We start from the raw sequence: 22,897 nt of genomic DNA, 5'->3' as shown, positions 1-22,897 counted from the left end.
CTGAACAGCTATTAATGCGTCTGTTTAGACGGACACACACATTTGTGCGTTGTCATTTCACACTGCAAAGGAAACGGGCTGACCAATACGTCTCTTGCTATTGAAGTCTTGGAACATAGTGTAACAAGTCATATGGATCACTTTTTTGATACTTTTATGGTGCTTTTTTTGCCTTTTTTGGAGCTTGAATGGCCCAGCTTCCATTAACTTTATTTGCATGGAGAAGAGCAGCATGAACATGCTTTAAAAACATCTTTTGTGTTCTGCAAAAGAAAGTCAGTCATGGGTTTGTGGGTGAACTAACTCGTATGCTGTCACCAACAGCTCTGTGACTGACACCATAGGCCAGCAGCAGATTTGAGTCTTTCTGGACACGTATCGCTGCTTGGTCAAGTCAACCGTGTCCATCCCATGTTTATTGTTGTACTGAACCAATAATTGTGTTCTGCCCTCACATATACCCCTTTTTCACCAAATGGTGCTAGTGCTGGAGCCTGTGCTCAGTTGGGTGATCCGCTCAGACCCGACCCATGTTTCTACTGACTCGAGAGCAAAACGATGACCTAACCGACTACATTACTACATTACCTGCTCATGTGCATTGCAATCTTAGTTTACTCCTGGTTTTGAGAACTTATTTTCACATCCAGAGTAATTATCGTCAGAAAAAAATCTACGTAGAAATGTCATCTGAAGTAATATTTTTACATTTTTCATGGGAGTCTTTTGCCATCCAGTGGTACTCCACCGGCTCCTAATGTCACTATTTCTTCGATTGAGACCAAACCACCTTTTTTTCAGTGAAAACGTGCGAAATGGTGCCGTGCACCAGCACTGTGTCAGTGGGAAAGGGGTGATGGTCTGCTGTACTAACGCTAGTGAATCGTATTCTATCATATTACTGAATCCATCAGTTATTTCTCAAATGAAATGAGATTAGCAGGTGTCCTGTTGAGTGCTTGTGTTAAGGCCCAGGTATACTTCATTTTCCGTGTTCTGCTCAAGAGCACAAGCCTTTCAAAGTATCCTCCTTTAGCCGTGCGCAGTGGGCTTCATCAAGTGATCAAGTCACTCGCACATGCGCTGTTGCCACAAAAATAAGGCTGCATGAACGCGGATGGATGACGTATACTTTGGGCTTTAGGAAGGTGCTTGTGTGTGTGTGTTGGCTGGAGAAAAAGGACAAGACTCTGGTTTATACTTGGTATTAGCATCTGTCTCAGGTGATCTGATCACAAGCGTTCAGCTAAGAAGCACCTTTATTAGCATGCATCTCCTGGGACCGTGTGAAGGGTTTTGTCGAGGGTAGGGTAGTGATTTCATGATATATATATTAGCAGCCACACAATACCACTCATTTCAATGGACAGCTGGAGATTTCCAGTGACACGAGCGACAGTGACAGTTGGGGAAAGGATTGAGACAGTTGAGATACGTTTATCTTTATGCAAATCAAGAGTGACTTTCGGAAGCAACAACCAATAGGAGTGAAGTGAGTGGAGCAAGCTGACTTTCAGTACAATCTATATCTTTTATTTAGAGTACATACAAATGTCATTTACGTCTTTTAGTTTGTCAAGAGATTCGAAGCGTTGTTTTTGAAGAGTGCGCATGAGTGAACGAGCTCTAGTACGTAAGAACGAGTCTATGATTGGGTCAGAACAATGAGAATTGGTCCTCAGATGGCATGTCCGTAATTTATAGCTAAACATCTAGATTCTCAAAAACATTCGATCTCAAACAGATTCATTTACAGTAGTTATTACTCCACACCTGCGTGTCATCATTAACCAACGTGGTTGAACGACCAATTTGTGACGATACGGTTTCGGGAAACAGTCGTGACTAGCTAGTTGATTTCTCCAACGATGCGTCGTACTATGATAGTATGAAGGCCAATTTATACTTCTGTGTCGGGTGCAGTAGGTACGGCGTAGCATACGCATAGACGTGTACCATACGCCGTACCCTGAAGCGCACTACACGTCGCGACGACGCGGACCGCAAGATCTGTGATTGGTCGGCTTGGTAGCATTGTGTTTCCTCCTACGCGTTTCCGGCGTGTTCTTCTGCACCGCCCGCCATTTTTAAATTCAGAAGTTCTGTAAATTCAGAAATTTCACTAAAATTGACTGTTTTTCAGATAAGCTCCAGCTAACATGATCCGCTCTCTTTCAGTCGCCATTGCTTGTAGTAGCCAAATCAAAACAGCCACGAGGAATCTATACACAGTGGAACATTAAAACCCGCCTCCGCCAACTAGCGTTTCGGCGATGTAACTGCAGACATAAACGCAGACATAAACGCAGAAGTATAAATGCTCACGCCGGCGTAGCCTACGACGTACACTATGGCGTACACCCGACGCAGAAGTATAAATCAGCCTTGAGTTACGTGAGCCCAGATAGACCGCCATTTTCCCTTTCGCTGGAGATAAACCGCAGCGATGGCAAAGAGCACTCGCTGTGTCTCGTTCCTCTTTAATATTAGGCATTTTATGTACTGTTCCTTTTATATTTAAACTTTTCTGAATAAATGTCATTCACAAACATTACCAGGCAAACAGTAGTGGGAAATCTCTTCTCTGATTATGTGTGTAATGTTAAAAAGGAGGAACAATCATTTTCTCCAGCCATCTGTCACTCGCATAAGATCGCAGTAATTAGCAGTGACAACAGTCAGTTCCCGACGGACAAAATCAAGTCCTGCACTTCTTTTTTTTTCCTAGTTCAAAAGCCGTTTCTCTCTGATATACGTCGCCTCACAGAAGACACAAATTTGGCCACACTGTCGGTTAATGCCACCTTTATAGTTGTACCTTGCTCGCAAAACGTTGTCCCAGAGATTGAGCATTGCCTGAGAAGCTGGTCGTCCTCTGTTGTCCAGGATGGATGTGTAATGTTGCATCTCTGAAAGTGTGTTTGGGTCACCCAAGATGGATACCAGGTATAAAAAAAAAAACCAAGCTTGTACAACTTTCCTCCAGATTTCAGACGATAGCCCAGAACGAACAGCCAACAAACCTCCGGTCTCCCAGATATCAGGGCTGGTCTAAGCTTGATGTGGTCTCACGAGAATCTACCATACGACTTGTAATCAGGACACAAATCTGTATGACTGAACAGTATGATTCGCTGATGGGCTTCTGCACACGCTCAGTGGACCAGGCCTGGACTGCTCACTTCATCACACGGTTAACGAAAGCAATAATCTCCTCAGCAGAGCCAGTCTTCAGGTGCGGCTCATTCCCAGCAGCCTCGGCACGGATCTCGTTCTCCTTCAACGGTTTCATTCACGACGACTAGAGCTTGCTAATCTTGCTAATCTTGTAAAAACACTGACATGGAACTCAAGAGTAAACAGAATGACTTTTTTTGCCAAATATATGGGTTAAAACGTTAGTTTTTCTTCATGGTGCTTAATCAGTTTAGAGCCTCGTTTGGTCTTTCGAATACTAGAGCCCTTGGCGGCAAGGTTTCCGAGTACAGTAGAGGTGGCGGGAGGGGGTGGACGTCATCTCGAATTGCCCTGCCTTTGCTGTGCGGACATTTGGTGCAATTTCTTTGGAGAATGGTTTGTGCGACCTGATGGGTCTTCTCCAGACTTCCACTGAAGTGTCAGGTTCAAACTCAGCCATTTCTAGCCACCGTAAGTCAGCCTTACGCCACGAGGACCAACGATCCCTGCAGATTTCTGTTCCGGAGTTATGACCGTACAAACCAAGGTTTCGGGTAGATTTTAAACACTGAACGATGATCATAATATTGTTAAGTATTTAAATATATTTATAGAATAGAAACCTCTAGATTGGGTTGAATTGAGTGGCGAAAGATAAACATAAAAAAAGAGAAATGAAAACTAGTCATTTGCAAAATACTTGGTGGAACTGAAGCATTTAATGTTTGGTAGTTTTAATGGCTATCAAAACTCATTTTTATTGATTGATGTTGTGTATGTGTCTTTTAATCGGACGAAGAGACTGTGATCATGTGCAACAGTATTTTTGATAGCTATTAAAAAGTAACAGTCAGTGGTCGCTTAAAAAAAAACATAACCACAACCATGGCCCTTATTCACGCTTACTTTCATCCAATCTCACTAGCCCAAAAGATAACGGGTCTCGTTCATGAAAAACCATCAGATTTAAATTGTGCAGATCGCCACAATGTGACTTTTACATAAGAATGGTTTATAGAAACGGTTGTTCATTCTCACGTCAACGGTCTCATTGAATCGAACGGTTCCTAAAACTGCCGTCACGTACATCGAGTTATAATATAAACTCGCGTTGAATCAGTTTAAAAGCACTCTACTTTGAGTGGTCAGATCCAGTTGAATCATTAGTTAAAGGGATAGTTCACTTTGAAATTTAATTTTGGTATGTTTTATCTTACCTCAAGGGCATCCAAGATGTAGGTGTCTTTTTTTCCGCAGTAGTTTCAATTTTTATATTTTTAGGTCAAACCGTTCTTGTCTGACAGTCATATCATGCAGGGCTATGGTCACCGTCTCAAAGAGCATACACAGTCCAAATTCATCAATTCCCCATCGTAAGTACACATTGATGGCCTAAGACACGAAACGAGCGGTTTGTGTAAGAAAACGAACGGTATTTATATCGTTTTTACCTCTTGTAACACAGCCAGGTCCAAGTGATCTGAGGGAGCGAGCGCATCCTGGTGTGTGACGTGCATAGATATATACACTAGATGTTGCCTTGGCTACGGCAGTTCATTGGAACGAATGTCTTTAATGCAACGTCTAGTGTATATATATCTATGCACTAGTCTGCGCACACGTCACACAGAAGGAAGCGCCCTCACATCACTTGGACCTGGCTGTGTTACAAGAGGTAAAAACGATATAAATACCGTTCGTTTTCTTACACAAACCGCTCGTTTCGTGTCTTAGGCCATCAATGTGTACTTACGATGGGGAATTGTTTAATTTGGACGATGGGGAATTGTTTAATTTGGACTGTGCGTGCTCTTTGAGACAGTGACCATAGACCTGCATGATATGACTGTCAGACAAGAACGGTTTGACCTAAAAATGTAAAAATTGAAACTACTGCGGAGACAAATACTCCTACATCTTGGATGCCCTTGAGGTAAGATAAAACATACCCAAATTTAATTTCAAAGTGAACTATCCCTTTAAGAGATGATATTGTATTGATTGCAAGAGGTTTTGGCGTTTCATGAATGAGATCTGTTGAGTGCCAGAATGATCACAGGCCATTACTTAGTTTTGAAGGCATCCTTGAGTGATCCTCAAGCTCCTCACCCTTACACTTCATGTATTCAGAGATGCACTTTCACCTGCACTATGATCCACGGTTACACTTGTGAACAAGAGTCGACTTTGGTTATTCACCCCTCCGTTTCTCTAAGGAGCTGAGATGTTGCGTGCGGTCCACGATCTCCTGTGTGTTACTACTGTGTGTGTGTGTGTGTGTGTGTGTGTGTGTGTGTGTGTGTGTGCGGGTCCACTGCACAGACAGAAACCGCTTGCACTCTGCGTTAGGATGGCTGACTGATTCCTGTACTCACTGAATGTACTGTAGAACCGGTTTTAAAAAACTCATAGGATAGTCTAGTCACCTTTTGTTATTGGTCTTTAATTTGTCTAAGGTATTTTTTTGTATACAAAAGTTTACATTTTTATGTATATTTTTCTTGTGTAAAAAAATTATGTAATAAGTGTATAAACATTGTATGTAATATCTGTATATAGAGTGACAAATTTTGATCTTGTTTTTTGATGTAAGAATTAAAATTGTGTGAATTTGCTCAGTTTTCTCTGCGGGTTTGGATCGGTTGTGCTGTTCTCGACACACTCGTCTACAATAGACACGGGTGCGTCCTCAAATCATGCCAATAAGGGTCATCATGCAGCGATTGCTCGGAAAAGTGTTCGCCTGATTTGAACTTTAGCACAGATTTATAGTCCTGTAATCCCATAGGAATCTGTCACGTAACGCAGCGTTTATCATTCAGGTGTGATCAGAAGTGCTGTAACATTGGAGATACCGGAAGATGGTTTACTTCTAAATGAAGCATCTAATGGGTTTTTGGAAAAAACAAGTGTGTGCTTAAACTTATTTTTTTTTTGCGATTCTGGTTGCTTGTGGTTTAGACATGACACACTTTGGCTTTAAAGTGCCATTTGTTTGCTGTACAATAATTAACTATCACAAAACCGTTAAACTGACTTTAAAAATGAAGATTATGGTTTCTAACCTTAACGATGCACAGTCCTACACAAGCATGTTATTGATACAATATTTAGCAAGATCTTTTAGGATATTTTAAAGGGGTGGTTGATTATGATTTCACTTTTCTAACTTTAGTTAGTGTGTAATGTTGCTGTTTGATCATAAACAACATCTGCAAAGTTACAACGCTCAAAGTTCAGAGCAAAGGGAGATATTTGCTTTTACAGAAATAGTTTTTTAAGGACTACAACAAACGGCTGGTAGGAACTACACGAGCTTCCTCCCGGGTTAGTGACATCACAAACCCTAAAATTTACATAAACCCCGCCCCCTGAACATTATTTATATATTATCAAGACAGAATATGCTAATCAATGTCTACTAAACTACACATTGGCTACATAAAATCATCAACTAACCATTCAGAAATGTCCTTTTCTTCTACATGTTGTCACTTCTTCTTGAGTCTCTCCATCATTGTCCGACTCCGGTTTAAACATAAAAGGCTAAAAGTGTTTGATATTTTCAGTGTGTGTGTGTGTGAGGTAAAAGGACACGAGCTGTTGTAGCTCCGCCCCCTGTGCCGGGAGCAGCAGCTCATTTGCATTTAAAGGGTCACCCTCAAAAAGTGACACTTTTAACATGATATATACAAATATCTGTGGGGTATTTTGAGCTAAAACTTCACACACTCAGGGGACATCAGACACTTATTTAACATCTTGTGAAAAGGGCGTTATACCCCCCCCCCCCCCCCCCCCCCCCCCCCCCCTTTAAACCAACAAACTAAGTCAAGAACGACCACAGCATAGAAATCAGTTTAGTACAGGGACTTAGGAAATTACAATTTAAAGGAAAACAAATCTGTTAATATGTTGTTTTTACTATTATAGTATTTACCAGTGCTGGGAAAAGGACAATCAACAGTTATTTAATTATTGCTCCATTACAGCTCTGTAAAAAAACAGCAGATATACACACAAAACCCCTTTTTAGCTCATCAAGCTTTGATCCATCAGTAGGCTAAGTTGACAATTTAATTTTTAATAGATACATAAAAATATATTTACACTTCCAAGAAATATGAGATGTTCATGTTGCACTGGATATGGCCACTCACTCAGGTGGATACAGTTTAGTCCAATCAAATGCTCTTTAGAAAGAGAAGCCCCTCCCCCTGACACCGCCCGTCTAGCTATAGCATGAGTTGTGGCTCTGATGTAAGAGGCTACTTACATTAAACATCATCAGCCGAACAGGTAAACTCATCTACCTTTTCACAGCATCGTTGTGTACTGTGTATACTAACTCAAACTTTCAGGATAAACGTTTTTAAACAAAGACTGAGAGAGATGTGGAACACTAAATAGTGATGTTGAAATCATGTGACCACCGTGTAGTTTGTTTTTAGCTTTCTATTTCTGGCGATTGTATTTAGACTTCAAAATTCATAATAGTTGTGTTCATTTGTTTAGATTATCACAAAAATGTGTAAGAATCATAAACCTTTGTTTGTCACAGAGCTTATTTTCTTTAATAATCTAACAAGCCAATGGAAAAATCCTATTGGGTTTGAGTCAAGGGAACCACAGTGATAACGTACCGGTTGACCAACACAAATACGTCATCTCTGCAGCCCTCTATATAAACATCAACACAGAAAGGAAAACTTATCAAATGTGTCCCTGGACCACATGGGTACATTTCTTTGAAATTGAGATTTATACATCATATGAAAGCTGAATAAATAATCTCTCCATTGATGTGTGGTGTGTTAGGATAGGACAATATTTGGTCGAGATACAACTATTGAAACTCTGGAATCTGAGGAGCAAAATAATCTAAACATTGAGAAAATCTCCTTTAAAGTTGTGCATTTATGTTCACGATTGTGCTGCATTCACTCACAAAAATACATGTTTTATATATTTACGGTAGGAAATTTACTAAATATCTTCATGAAACATGATCTTAATATCCTAATGAATTTTGGCATTAAAAAATATCTATAATTTTGACCCACAATGTATAGTTGGCTATCGCCACAGATATACCCGTGCGACTCCAGACTGGTTTTGTGGTCCAGGGTCACGTATGATTATGTAGGGTTGTTAAACAAATCCAGTCCACATTCTTCACTTATGTACACACAAGACCCTGATTTTGTAAATGGCTTAATCAGAATCCCACTATAATAACAAGACAAAACACGTCATACACACACTATGCTACAACATCATCCTAAAGGAACACACAACATCCACAGTGTGTGTGTGTGTGTGTGTGTGTGTGTGTGTGTGTGTGTGTGTGTGTGTGTGTGTGTGTGTGTGTGTGTGTGTGTGTGTGTGTGTGTGTGTGTGTGTGTGTGTGTGTGTGTGTGTGTGTGTGTGTGTGTGTGTGTGTGTGTGTTGAAGTGCACTGTGAGTCAAATGTCACACCGCACAGAGAGAGAGTCTTCAAGCGGAGTCAGTGACGAGAGGAAAACCTGTCGGGCAGAAAACACACATCAGAATCACAGCTCACCCCGAGCCACACATGTGATGGTCAGGGTGCTGTGAATACCTCTTTAACTTCTTGACCACCTCCGTCACCATCGAGTCCGTGATCCCGGGACACGTCTCCTCCGCCAGGAGCATGGCCTGCTTCAGCTCCTCTAACACCGCCGGCTTATACACACCTCGCTTCAGCTGGCAGACACACACACACACTGTACGCTGAATCCATACAGCAATGCTAGTTGCACTGATGCTCATTTGTCTGATTATTTGAATCTAACCCCCACAAAATACGTTTTCTACATGTAAGCCAGCCAATGAAGAAAACAAAATCAAATTCTTACCTCTGCGAACACTGGGGACATAATGGAGGACATACACTGGGACGGAGACTTTTTAGGACTGTCTGGAACCTAAAATATGAGAGAGAGATGTGTGTGTACTTTGGCTGCAGGAGCTTTTCTTTTCACTTCACTTATGTTCATCATTTTTGCTCAATGTGTTTAAATCTGCAGGTTTTTTTGTGATTTTTAGTGTATGTATTCACACTTGTAGTTCGGTTGGCTTGGTTCGTTTGGTCCGGACCCAACAATAAATGTTTAGTCCTGGTCCGCTAGCGTTCAGATTTACATTTCTATCACCGAACCTAAAGGCATAGGGATGTTCACAACCTGATTGTTTGGCTTTTATGACCTATTTTGAGACAGAACTTTCCGAACATCCAAAGTAATGCTATGTGCTGGGATAAATGCGCTCGTCGTATGTGCGTAGCAACATCTGGTCAGTGTTGGGCAAGTTACTTAAAAAAAGTAATTATAGTTACTTCTCTCAAAAAGTAACTGAGTTATATCATTACAAAAGTAACTAATTACCAGCAGTGTTGGGGAAATGCATTACAAGTAACTTGAGTTACGTAATCAGATTACTTTTTCAAGTAACTAGTAAAGTAACGCATTACTTTTAAAATTTACAACAATATATCTGAGTTACTTTTTCAAATAAGTAACCCAAGTAACTTTGTTTTCCCATTTATTGACTGACAGCTCTTGTCCTCATGTTGAGACAAATCAAAGTGCAGAGATGTGTGTGTGTGTGTGTGTGTGTGTGTGTGTGTGTGTGTGTGTGTGTGTGTGTGTGTGTGTGTGTGTGTGTGTGTGTGTGTGTGTGTGTGTGTGTGTGTGTGTGTGTGTGTGTGTGTGTGTGTGTGTGTGTGTGTGTGTGTGTGTGTGTGTGTGTGTGTGTGTGTGTGTGTGTGTGTAAACATGATGTTTATTGTAGTTCTTGACTAAATGTGAGCATTTACTCATCTCACTTGCACACACAAAAAAAATGTAATATTCCTCAAAATGAATAAAATCAGTGAAATGCAGAATCAGAATACTATGCAAACCTCCAATAACTAAATATGTTAAATAAAACATAAATTTTTATGCATTTAATCTCACTTTATTGACCAATGTACTTGCTTCTGACCTTCGATGATTCAGTTTAATAAGCAAAAATGACTGTAGATAGATAGTAAGGTTTGCTGGTGTGCTTTCCTCTACTGTACACATTTCCTTCAGCCTGAGGATTATTATTTCACTTTTGGTGTGAAAGGGTCTTTACATTTGCCCAAAAATACAACTTTTGTGTTATAAAAAAACAAGCCCAGCCCAGGTGGGAAAAAAGTAACGCAAAAGTAACGTAACACATTACTTTTCTAAAAAGTAACTAAGTAATGCAATTAGTTACTTTTTAAGGGAGTAACGCAATATTGTACTGCATTACTTTTAAAAGTAACTTTCCCCAACACTGATTACCAGGCAAAGTAACTATTGCGTTACTTAAAAAAAAAAGGAAAAAAAAAGAAAATATGAAATAGGTTGGATACCCCCAATATTAAATATGTTAAATAAATGAAATGAACACTAAATAGTAAAAATTATTATTATAAAACATTGTACACTAATCTACACTAGTTTAATGTTGCTGTGGGACAATGTGAGAAACATTAAATATTAAAATATTATCATTACTATTGGAACAACTAAACACAATAGATGGTTTAGAACTTCTAATATGTATTGCACAGACCACAACTGGCCAACAAATCCAAAAATAATTTATGATTTATGACATACACTCTTTGTAGTGCAAATTAAAATGCTAAAACCTTTACAACTGGTAGACATACTGTATACTACTTGAAGTATTTTCTTCCTCACAAAAGTAAACAGTTGAACTAAAAGTGTTCTCAATATAATACTGAACAATGTACCAACATAAATAATAATAATAAAATATAATATTTTGGGGGTTTATTTTTATAACCTACAGAGAACGTCATCATCAGAGGTTATTTAAGCCAAATTCTAGTCGTGTTTGCCACACGTGTTCACAACCGGTCAAACAAAGATGTTTTCTGGGAGCGTTCCCTGCTGGTTATTTTGGAGTTTTATTTTATAACCATGTACACGAATTAAAACGTTGCACATGATAAACTATATTATGCTCGGACACACTCGGTCTCTCTCGCGCACTGACGACGTTCGCTTCACTTTTGTCCAGTCCGGCTCCTCCACACTCACACACACACACACACACACACACACACACACACACACACACACACACACACACACACACACACACACACACACACACACACACACACACACACACACACACACACACACACACACACACACACAAGAAAAAAGTTTGAGAGCCAGATCGGATGAAAACCGCTTCAGTGAACTCAATTATAGTAACGGTGCATTTTATTGTCAGTAACGGTAACTGCGTTGTAACGGAGGAAACAGTAATTAGTTAGATTACTCGTTACTGAAAAAAATAACCGCGTTAGTAACACAGTTTATTTATAACGCCATTATTCCCATCACTGCATCTGGTACATGTGGATTCAACACGTACCAGATGTGGGCCGGATCAAAGCGTTCACACTTATTCAAATGAACCGGCGCACTAACAGAGCAAACGCACCAGTTCGTTTTAATCCAACCAAACGTGCCAAGTGTGAACACACCCTATGAAGTCGGTTCTCGGGTTCACACAGGTGCCCTCGCAGATTAACCACGGGTGTAGAGAATCACATGAACTATCGACATGATCTACTAACATCTGACAACCACAAACACTATATCTTTTATCATTTCAAAACGCAACAAACATCTTTAGCTTGATAAGGACCTTGATTAGGACCCTCTTGAAAATGAGATGTTGCATCTCAAGAGGCTATCCTTCAATAAATTTAAATAATGGCGCTTTTCCACTGCATGGTACGGTTCGGTACGGCACGGCACGCTTTGGCGCTTTTCCACTGCATGGTACGGTACGGTTCGGTACGGCACGGCACGCTTATGGCGCATTTCCACTGCATAGTACGGTACGGTACGGCTCGGTTCGGCTCGCTTTAAATGGTACCACCTCTGTTGAGGTTCCAAGCGTACCGTACCGATACTAAACGTGACGTGAAAACACTGCAGATCACTGATTGGTCAGACAGAATCGTCACTTCAGCGTCATTGTATTTGCGACACGGGATAGCCAGATAATAGCCAGACAACAGCCAACGCAGTAGCACCTGTTTTTAGAGTATTTACTTGACAAAATAAGTTAAAAAAAAAATCAAAAAAGAAATGGCTGAATCGTGGTCAGTGGACGAGGTGCAGACGTTCCTCTCGTTGATTGACGCCGGACCTACAAACAGTGTAGGGACAAATTAGAGGCGACAACTATTAACGATCAGTCCCACCCACTTTGAAGCGGTACTAACTGCAGTGGAAAAGCAACCAATCTAAAGGCCTTTTTATGCTTCTGCGTCATATCGACGGCGTACCCCCGCAGACCCTTCTGCGTCGTCGCGAACCCTTCCGCCGTAGCTCGACGTGCACCTCCAAAAAATTGTAACTACGCGTCGAGGCGACGCAGACCACAAGGGCTGTGATTGGTCACACCCCCACCCCCCTAGCGTTCTGGCGGTGAAATGCACCGCGATGCAACACCACCCGACGCAGAACCATAAAACGACCACGACGCCGTAGGAGTGGCGGCGTAGCTACGGCGTGGAGTTGACGGAGAAGCATAAAAAGGCCTTAAAGCGAACCGAACCGTGCCGTACTGAGTCGAGTCGTACCACGCAGTGGAAAAGCAACCGATCTAAAGCAAACCGAACCGTGCCGTACTGAGTCGAGTCGTACCACGCAGTGGAAAAGCGAAGCGAGCCGAACCGCTCCGCGCCGAGACGAACCGTACCGAGCCGAACCGTACCATGCAATGGAAAAGCACCATAAGTGTACCTAATGCTGACTTTAAATTAAACAACTCCTGCTTTGATATTTTGTATCTAATGCAAAGACACTGGCACATCTGATTCCTCACCTGTTTGTGAATGATTTCTTCAATCTTGTTGACTCCATTCTGTTTCCGTGTGGGCTCTCTGTCTACGATAGTGTTGAAGATCCAGTCATCATTCACAGACTCTCCAGATGCTTCACCGTCATCTCTGAGAACATGTACACACAATATTTCAATATTTTCTCAGTGACTAAATAATGATAATATTTATATAACTAAATGTGCCAATGTTTGTTTCGAGCTTACGAGTCTGAGTCGGAGCTGGACTCCTCACGGGCCTGTTTAACTTTCCATCTCTTGTACTTGTCTATGAGATCTGTCAGGTATGATGGCTTCTTGGAATATCGAAGGATAAATTTGTGTTTCAAAAGCTCTTTAGCTGTTGGCCTCTGGCAGAGACAACACGAACATTGTCTTTTGGTTATTCATGACTATACATTAGGGGTGGGCTGCTCTGGTCCTCAAGGGTTACTGTCCTGCAGAGTTTACTTCTAATCCTAATCAAACCTATAAATCTGACCCCCCAGAAAACTATAGGCAAGCGTGTTTGATTAGTGTTGAAGCACAACTGTGCAGGACAGTGGCCCTCGAGGGACACAGTTGCCCACCCCTGCTATAGATGCAGAAATATAAAGACTATATAGAGGGTATGCGTGTGACGTCACCGTCAGCCGGAGTGACTGCGGTTACACACACACTGAGGCCCTGTTTACACGAGAACGCTCGCAGGTGAAAACATAAAAATATTTTATCGGATGTGCCTGTCGTTTACACGGCGACGGCGTTTTTGGGGCTTAAAAACGCAAAAAAGTAAAACCACCCTCCAGAGTGGAAATCTTAAAACCGCTCCACCATCGCGTTCCCGTCTAAAGGGTAAAAACAGTAAAAACGCAAAAGTCTGCTAGACAGTGAAGGCGTCGCGTACGTGTTTACGTCACAGGCATGCGCCAGTACAGGAAAATATCAAAACATTATCAAACTAATATAGCATTCATTTCATTGACAAAAAAAAAAAAAACTGTCATTTTTGAGCGACACGCGAAGAGCAGCAAGGGTTAAAGCAGCAGCTTTACCGTATTAAACATGAGAAACTGTGTCAGCGTCTCTTTCACTTTCAGTGCTTCACATCGCCACCTAGCCGCCTGGAGTGCACACTACATCCAATTTCACACACTTTTGCGTCACCATATGCACGCAGATTCCCCCCCATAACGCTCGTCTAAACGCAGAATAAAAAGTGATAACGCAACGCCACTTTTGCGTTCTCTCTTCAGATCGTTTCCGTGTAAACACAGCCTGAGTGGCAAAAAGACTGAGCGGCAGCATTTGTTTTCAGCGTGAATGCCGCGAAAAAACATATAAAACGGGAAAGAGCTTTGCAATTGACAGTACAACTAGGTTTGACAAGAAATCTGAGGTACTTTTTTAAGAGGTAAGTTGTAAGGAAAACTATGTTGAGTCCAACCTTTAGTTTAAACTGATAGTCGTTTGTTTTACTCGCGGTTTCGCAGTTTCCCCCTATTAAATCCAGTCACACAGCAGCTCTTCTGCCTCTCAATCCGGCTGAAGGGGGAACTGTTTCCGGCGGGAAAGTGACGTCAATGCATTCCCTCTATAGCAGGGTTACTCAAATCTGGCCCCATCTGGCCACTGAAGGGCTACTGCTCCAACCCTAATCAGAGACACCTGAGCATGCTAATGAACATTACAGGTAGGTGAGATTGGTCATGGTTTGAGCTAAACTTTGCAGAGCAGTAGCCCTCCAGAGCCAGATTTGAACAACCCTGATATATAAAGGGGTGTCCAATCTTGCTCCTGGAGGCAAGAGTTGAGCTCCAACCCCAATTAAATACACCCGAATCAGCTAATCCCTGGGAAGGTCCAGGCAGGTCTGTTGGAGATGGTCAACCTACTCCACCCCAGAAACAAGATTGGATACCCCTGTGATAAATAGTTTGGCAACACTTACAAAGTTGGGGTCTTTATTGAGACAGACATCTACAAACTCTTTGAGAGCTTTATTGTAGTTTCCTTCCAGCGTGGGTGAATTTTCCTTAGGGATGAGGAATAACACCTTCATGGGGTGAAGATCACAGTGAGGTGGCTCTCCTTTTGCCAGCTCAATTGCAGTTATGCCCAATGACCAGATATCTGCCTGCAGAACACACAAACCAGAATCACCGATACATTTGGTTTGGCTGACCATAATATGATACAGGTCATTCTCTTTTTAACTAAAGCCTGCTACAGACTGTGCAATCCTATATGATCATTACAAATAACACTGTACGACATGGATCTAATAAATTTGGGTACGACGTGTATGTAAGACTGTATGATGATGACACCTATTGAATCATAGGCTACGACGCAAGTTAGTTTAGAAGAATAAAACGTCATCAGCATGCACCAGTGGTAAACAAATATAGCAAGGTGACTCACACTTTTGTGAATTTTATGTGCGTTAAAAAAAAGAGGAAGCGAAAGAGGAGAATATGGACGTGGATGTGATCATGGCTAGGGAAAAGAGACCAACTTGGCATAGCAATTTTGCAAATGGAGCTTGAGGTAAGTAGTTTTAAGTTTTAGTGCCATGTCATGTTGATCAATACACCATTTTATATTGCGTTTTTATTAGCTAGTCAGTAGACATGGGTCGTAAAGCAGCAAACACACTGTGAGATGATCATGTTAAATTAGAAACTATTGCAAGCCATCTTTGGTGTGAACCTCTCTCACTGTAAGACGCAAGACGTATCAGTCATGACCACAGAAATCGCCACAATTGGTCATCTTTCGCCTGGGACAGTCCAAAATCATACAATGTGTAGCAGGCATTAGGGAGCGATTCTTTGCCAGAATAAGCTAAATGAAGCTTATTACTGAAAATTGTCCTCAAACTCTTAATATCTTTAACTATAATATAAATACAGCTGTAAACACCCTAAATATGCTCACTAGACCAGCATTTCTGAGCCGGTAGGGTTAGAGACCTCTGATGTTACACAGATTGTGAGCACAAATGTCAATTGCTCTTGCTGAGAACTAATGATCCACAAACAGGCAGAGTTTAGCTTCAACCCCAATCAAATATGCCTGAACCAACTAATCAAGGTGTTCGGGATTACTAGAAAATAACAAGCACATGTGTTGGAGCAGGGTTAAACTGAAGTCTGCAGGACGGCAGTCCCTCTATGAGCAGGGTTGGATATTCCTGGTCTAAATGCTAACCCAAGCCTGGCAAGGACTAAGACTTTGGGACATGCATTACATGGTGGGTGGATCTGACCTTTGAGTCGTACTCTGACTGTTTAATGACCTCTGGTGCCATCCAGAACGGAGTGCCCACAAACGTGTTCCTCTTGATCTGTGTGTCGGTGAGCTGCCCAGCCACACCAAAATCAGCTAGCTTCACGTCACCCTGCTCTGACAACAGGACGTTGGCAGCTGGAGAAAAACACACACACACATCAGCCATCTTGATTTGAGCTTTCAGAACAGAAGTTCATCTTGAAACATCTTGAAATGCTGGAGATCATTTATAGACTTCAATAGTGGAAAACTGTGTAGGTACCACGTCGTCATCATTCACAGGTACCTTTAATATCTCTGTGAATTTTCTTCTCTGAATGTAGGTAATCCAGACCCTTAAGGATCTCTCGGAGGATGGTGGAGATATGAGACTCATCAAGAGCTCCTGGTCCCAGCTGTAGATCAAAGAACCTGTTACGGTGATGATACATGGGGGAACTTTTTGAGCAATATTGCTGGTTAATGCTGCCATCAACTGGCAACCAGATGAGACCAACCGATCTAAAGTATCCAGATAGAAATTTGTTGCCCATTCTCAATTCCCAAGCAACATCGCCCGGCAACATTGCTCAAAAAAGTTGCCCTGTGTATCATCACCTTTAGACCCGTTAAGACCAATTCACACTGCACAGACAAACGGCAACAAACATGTTTAGTTTTGTCGAATCTGCGTTACCTCTGACAACATCTGTTGCCGTTGGTCAGGGTTTGTTTTCACCGTACTGACCATGTTCAATCAGTCTGTGTCTGTTGGGCAGTGTGAACATGATAGTTATTTTTCATAAATTACTAAATCCAATGGCCAACTTGTCTGTTGGCGTTTGTCTGTGCGGTGTGAACTGGCCTTCATAGAATCTTAATAAACATATGTAGAGTTGGACTCTAAACCAACTCTAAACCTCTGGACAAATACAACTTAATTTCTAGTCCAGGGGTAGCCAAGGTCTTGCAGAGCTTACAACTTTAACCAATACACCTCAAACAGATAATTAAGATATTCAGGATTAATAACAGGCAGGTGTGTTGGAGCAGGGTTAAACTGAAGTCTGCAGGAAGGTACAGTAGTTCTCCAGGAGTAGGGTTGGCTGATTTTTTTACCACACCAACTTGTCATCTGTACTAGATCTGTTGTAGAATTGGCAAAAGATGAAAACCTGTCCTAAAACTCAAAATATGTTCTTTAGACCAGTGCTTTCCTGGAGAGCCCTCAAAACTGCACATGTTGGACACGACCGTTTCGGGTCTTGCAGTCTCTATAGTGAGCTGATGAGTTGAACCAGGTATGATGAGTGAGACATCCACAATGTGCAGTGATGGAGGGTCTACAGGACAGGTTTGAAAAGCACTCATTTAGACCAGGGGTCTTTGTCAGCTTAACCTGACAAGCTGTCAGGCGTTCATTTACACAACAACAGCGTTTTGGGGCCTGAACAAACTTTTGAAAACAGGTTTTAAAGTGCACCTTTTTGAAAACAACATCATTATCGTCTCCATGCAAACAACAAGGCAAATTTGTGAACACGGTAACGTCATGCGCATGCGTATTACATGTTCAGTCTATCGCCGTGTAGTGTTTCTTTGCAAAATGACATCTACTGGCCTGGAATACAGCACAATACAGCGTTTTTAGTTGCTTTTGCGGATCCGTGTGAACGGGGATCGTTTCGTTGTCATCTGTATGTGAAAAATTCAATTTTTAGTGCATCATTGTCGTGACATATTCCTGTATTAACATATTTTGTTGATCCTGGAATAACATTCCTGTCCAAAACAATGAAGTCCTAACCCTGTCCATACGCCTTAACCTAACCCTACTCATAATAACCTAACCCTACCCATAATAACTCATAATGATAGGTGAACAAAGAACTGATGTAGAAGCACCTAACCCTGGTTGTGAACCTAAACTTGACAGAAACTGTAAACTTGACCCTCATTTCTGATTGGTTAATTGGAATGTTGTTCCAGAATCAACAAAGATGTTGATCCAGGAACATGTTGCACTTGGTGAAATCATGTTCACTATTTCCTAAACTTGTCCTGGTCTTGATTTGGGAATCATTACACATTTTGCATATCTGCCTGTTTCAATAGACCTGTTTCAACTCATCAGCTCATTAGTAGAGACTGCAAGACCTGAATTAGGTGTGTCCGATAGGTGTGTTAACAGCAGACAAATATACACTTTTATATTTATTGTTTTAAATTATACATTTTTGTAAATACCAAGGTGACTATATGAACCATTATTAGTAAAGTTAAGGGAATTAAAATTCTTACCAAATCCAGAGCTGAGCCCCCTCCTAAATATTCCATGATGATCCATAGTTTTGTGTCCTGGAAGAGACATCATATATTTCCAATTTGACTTATTACTGGTGAGTCTTGTCTTTCTGTCTGATGAGCAGCATTTTTTTTTAAACCTATAAAACTGTACCAAACCTGTCATTTAAAATTGTATAAAATGTCACTCATCCGTCCAGATGTTCCCATTAGCTGTAAAGGGTATCAGACCACAAAAAGTGATTCAGGAACAATGGGATCCCTGGCATATGGAAGAGCCTCAAGAATGCCAGCCAACTCTGTGTGTGGGTTCTTGCACTCTGCTATGAGCCATTTATTTTATGGTGAAACTTTCATGTTTATAGCAATTTTAATCCACAGTAGGCCTATTTACATCGGCTGATTGAATAGCGATCTGATCACGAAAAGACAAGTGCAAAAGTCCTACAAAACGCTCTCGAGAAAGAAAACACCTCTTGAGTGAATCAACCAAAGTGTAAGTTATTCTGGTGTTCAAGTCACAGAATTAAACTTTACTTCTCAGAAACAACATCAGCATACAATAGTTATAATCAATTAAATTCAAACACTAACTGACACGTTAACAGTGTTAAAATTAAAATATCATTGCCCAAAGTCAAAATCACTGCTTATCCTTTCTGCAAAGACACAATTATGTTGGAGAGCAGTTCGAATCACCAACATGCATGACGTGATCATCTCTGCTTGGTCACATAACAACATTACATAACACAGCTGGTCACCACGAGCTTCCTGACACACACTAAACTGCTCCACACTAGCAGCGCATGGCACTCACCTTCAGATAAGAGCTATAGTATTTGGTGATGAAGGGGCTGTCACACTGGCTGAGGACTGTAATCTCCTGTTGGATGTCCTCCACTTCATCTTCAGCCTCCTCCAGGTCGATGATCTTGATAGCAACCACCTGTTGTGTGCGATTGTCAATGCCTTTGAAGACTTCTCCAAACGACCCCTTCCCGATCCGCTCAAGCTTGGTGAACAGCTTCTCTGGGTCAACATTCAAATTCTACAAAAGAAAGGAAAACAAGCGAGTAGTTTTGTAGTTTAAAACTATTCATGGAATCAGAAATGCTGCACTTTTCCACGAGCAGGAAAATGGTAAATCCCAAATTGTGTAATATGCTTCTTGTCTTTTTACAATAGAGAAAGTCCAACATACAAAAAGATAAAACTCAAATAGTGTAAAACAAAAACAAGTGTCTACACGTCCATACAACATAACTGTGAACATACAGTTGGCGTAGATATGGAGAGCAATGCTAGTCAACTCAACCTGCTTGACTTCTACACAAGTACTCATGTCCATCTCTGGCAATACAACTGAAGAAGAATCTCTTGGTATGCCTGATTTTTGACCTGGTTTTACTGACTGTAAACTGAAAGCATCTATGCACACGGCCAATGAAACAAAGGTTCAGCATGAGAGAGGCATTCAAACTCGGATACAGTTATCAGATGTCCATTTTAACAGTCAGAATCAATCATAATGTCATCGAAGTAAGCCTCACGATTCACATGAAGTGCTGGAACATGGCAGGTGCATTCTGCACTCCCAAAGGCATTACTGCATATTGAAAAAGTTAAATGACTTTTGTGGCTCAAGTGGTCAAACTCTTCACCAGTTTGGCAGCATCTAGCGTTAATTTTTTTCATAAGGGGCAATGGGATCCCTCTCTAATGTAGGCAGTAGTCGCTAAATTAATGTTTTGACAGTAAGGAACTCTTTGCTCAGGCCAATGACACGCACATTATGACTCTATAAATGTTAATGCAGCTGGTGCTGAATCAGGACATAAACACAGCTAATCTAATCTCACACACGTCATTTACAATGACCACAGTCACGGCCTTTCCACTAGCAGTGGCACTTTGACCGTCAGATATTATGTGACTCTGGGAAGAAAACCGCACACAGTTGGGTGGGAATGCATTATAGTGAACAAACCCTTACTGTGGTAAAACTCAAATCAATTTACTTATAGAACACTTCTGCTGGTAAATCAATGTGATATATATATATATATATATATATATATATATATATATATATATATATATATATATATATATATATATATATATATAAAGCCAACTTTCACGAATATTAACCTCACACACTTCAAGAGTCTTCCTACAACTGCTTTTTGAATATTCCCCGTTCATCTGACATCAGGACCATGCGGTCAGCCAATAACAACCGCCAGAAAACTGTCTTTCACACACAAACACACGGTACCTTTAGTCCGTTGGCTTCCATGGCTGTGGCTGCTGCTTCCTGAATATGCGGTTCACACTCATGTGTTCGTCAGTCCATCAGGACTCTTTATCATACGGGTGTAGCGGGGCGGGAACACAGCCGCCTCTGCTGCCGTAACGGGATCAAAGAGCAGTGCCTCTTATAATTGTGTGTAGACTGTACTCCTAAACATCATGTTTCACAAAACTTAACAATAAATGTAAGCTATAAACCTGATTTAAAACCAATGGGAAACTTGTGTCTGATGCAAAAAGTGATTTCTGTCACATTTATTGAAGTGAAAAGTGAAAAGTTTGTCATCATTTACCCTCGTGATGTTCAAAACCTGTATTACTTTCTATCTTCAGCTTCAAGCTCTAAATGGGACAAAAAAAAAAACGTCATAAATTTGTTATTCACTGACAATCGTTTGTCCTTTGTGAAGCTTGGTGAATTGTGGGGTATATTGGTTACATAGTTATTAGAAGGACATCTTTGATAAAAATCACAATGATAAGGTTACATTACACTCCCACTCTTTAGGGAGTTTCACATTTGAAATAGTCAAAACTGGGTCATTGTAAACTTAGGCTTCACAGAATCCACGTTTCACAATGCTATACTTGACCCGAGGTTTACAATGAATTAAGTGGCCATTCATAAACTGATGCTTCACACAAGGGCTTTTCACACTGTGCTTAACCCCAGGCTATCGTCTTTCTAAACGCTGCTTTTAACCCCAGGTAAAGGAACGTTTCACACTTATAATTTAGAAGCGGGGATACAATCATATTTTACAATCAAGGGTTATGAAACCTTGCTTGATTAACTGTTAACCCCGGGTAAATTATGAACAATGTTGTGTAATGTGAAGCAAGATAACACAGCATTAAATTTACTCGGGGAGTATGACCCAGGGTTAACTACTTCTAGTGTGAAAAGCCCTACTGTATGTTCCTACACCCTGGGTTAATGTTCCTATATTTGCCTCGTCACTTTTTCAACAGCTGTGGTTTCGTTTCAGAAGTTGTTTTTCCCCAATTTATTTTCTCCTTCGATGAATTCCTCAATAAAGGTTTTACGCCATGAACCCTTACCAACCACTTCTAAGATGAATCACAAACTCAATTACACCTTTAAAACATTTATCATTGATTATAAGTATAAACAATATATCACAAAGTATTTATATACATATATTAAAATATATAAGTAGATAAAACCCAACTTGAATTCTTCACAGGTGTGGGAGTTTGCCGCCAAACTGTTTCATCACAACATCCATTGCATTTGCTGAATCCAAGCACCTCAGCAGACTTACATGTGGACTTCTCTTCACAATTATGGGTGTTGTTAGCCTGACGAACTTCCGGCATATTTGAAATTTGCTCTGCAAGTCCGTCTGGCCAAGAGCCCATTCAAAACCATTTCCAATTTTTCCAAATCGAGGCACCAATCACAAAAATTGAGGCGGGCTTTACACGATGACGATCGCTCTGATTGGTTTTAGGTCTATATCCAATTGCGCCCAGAGGCATTTGAGTGACGTCCGCTGGTGACGCCACTTTGGAAACGAACCTTCCCCAGAACCACTCTCAGTTACGACTGAAAAAAGGGTCTGGTGTCAACCAGTCGTACAGGTGAAACTTGAAAAATTTGAATATCGTGCAAAAGTTAATTTATTCCAGTAATTCAACTTAAAAGGTGAAACTAATATATTATATAGACTCATTACATGCAAAGTGAGATATTTCAAGCCTTTATTTGTTATAATTTTGATGATTATGGCTTACAGATTATGAAAACCCCAAATTCAAAATTAGAATATTGTGAAAAGGTTTTCATACGCTGTAATCCATAATCATCAAAATTATAACAAATAAAGGCTTGAAATATCCAAGGGGGTAATCCATCCGCCGGAAACCGAAGCTTCCCCGGGCGCCGCCATTG

At 40.9% G+C, this 22,897-nt stretch overlaps 1 protein-coding gene across 1 annotated transcript; it reads right to left on the bottom strand.

Annotated features, from left to right (window-relative positions):
* Positions 1-8,683: 8,683 nt before the first annotated feature.
* On the bottom strand, positions 8,684-20,983 carry stk24a (serine/threonine kinase 24a; the record flags this gene model as incomplete). Its single annotated transcript, XM_079619576.1, has 11 exons — positions 20,948-20,983; positions 19,487-19,717; positions 18,664-18,720; positions 16,670-16,778; positions 16,361-16,518; positions 15,041-15,226; positions 13,318-13,460; positions 13,096-13,219; positions 9,057-9,125; positions 8,780-8,904; positions 8,684-8,702 (listed from the first exon to the last, which is right to left on the bottom strand). The coding sequence occupies exons 1-11, from the start codon at positions 20,966-20,968 to the stop codon at positions 8,684-8,686; spliced, it is 1,242 nt and encodes a 413-aa protein (XP_079475702.1). The 5' UTR covers positions 20,969-20,983.
* Positions 20,984-22,897: the final 1,914 nt, after the last annotated feature.

This window comes from Phoxinus phoxinus (assembly GCF_949152265.1).
Source record: "Phoxinus phoxinus genome assembly, chromosome: 7".
NCBI classification, from domain to species: domain Eukaryota; kingdom Metazoa; phylum Chordata; class Actinopteri; order Cypriniformes; family Leuciscidae; genus Phoxinus; species Phoxinus phoxinus.
Note: the sequence above shows the minus strand (reverse complement) of the source record. Positions and strands in the feature narration are given on the sequence as shown.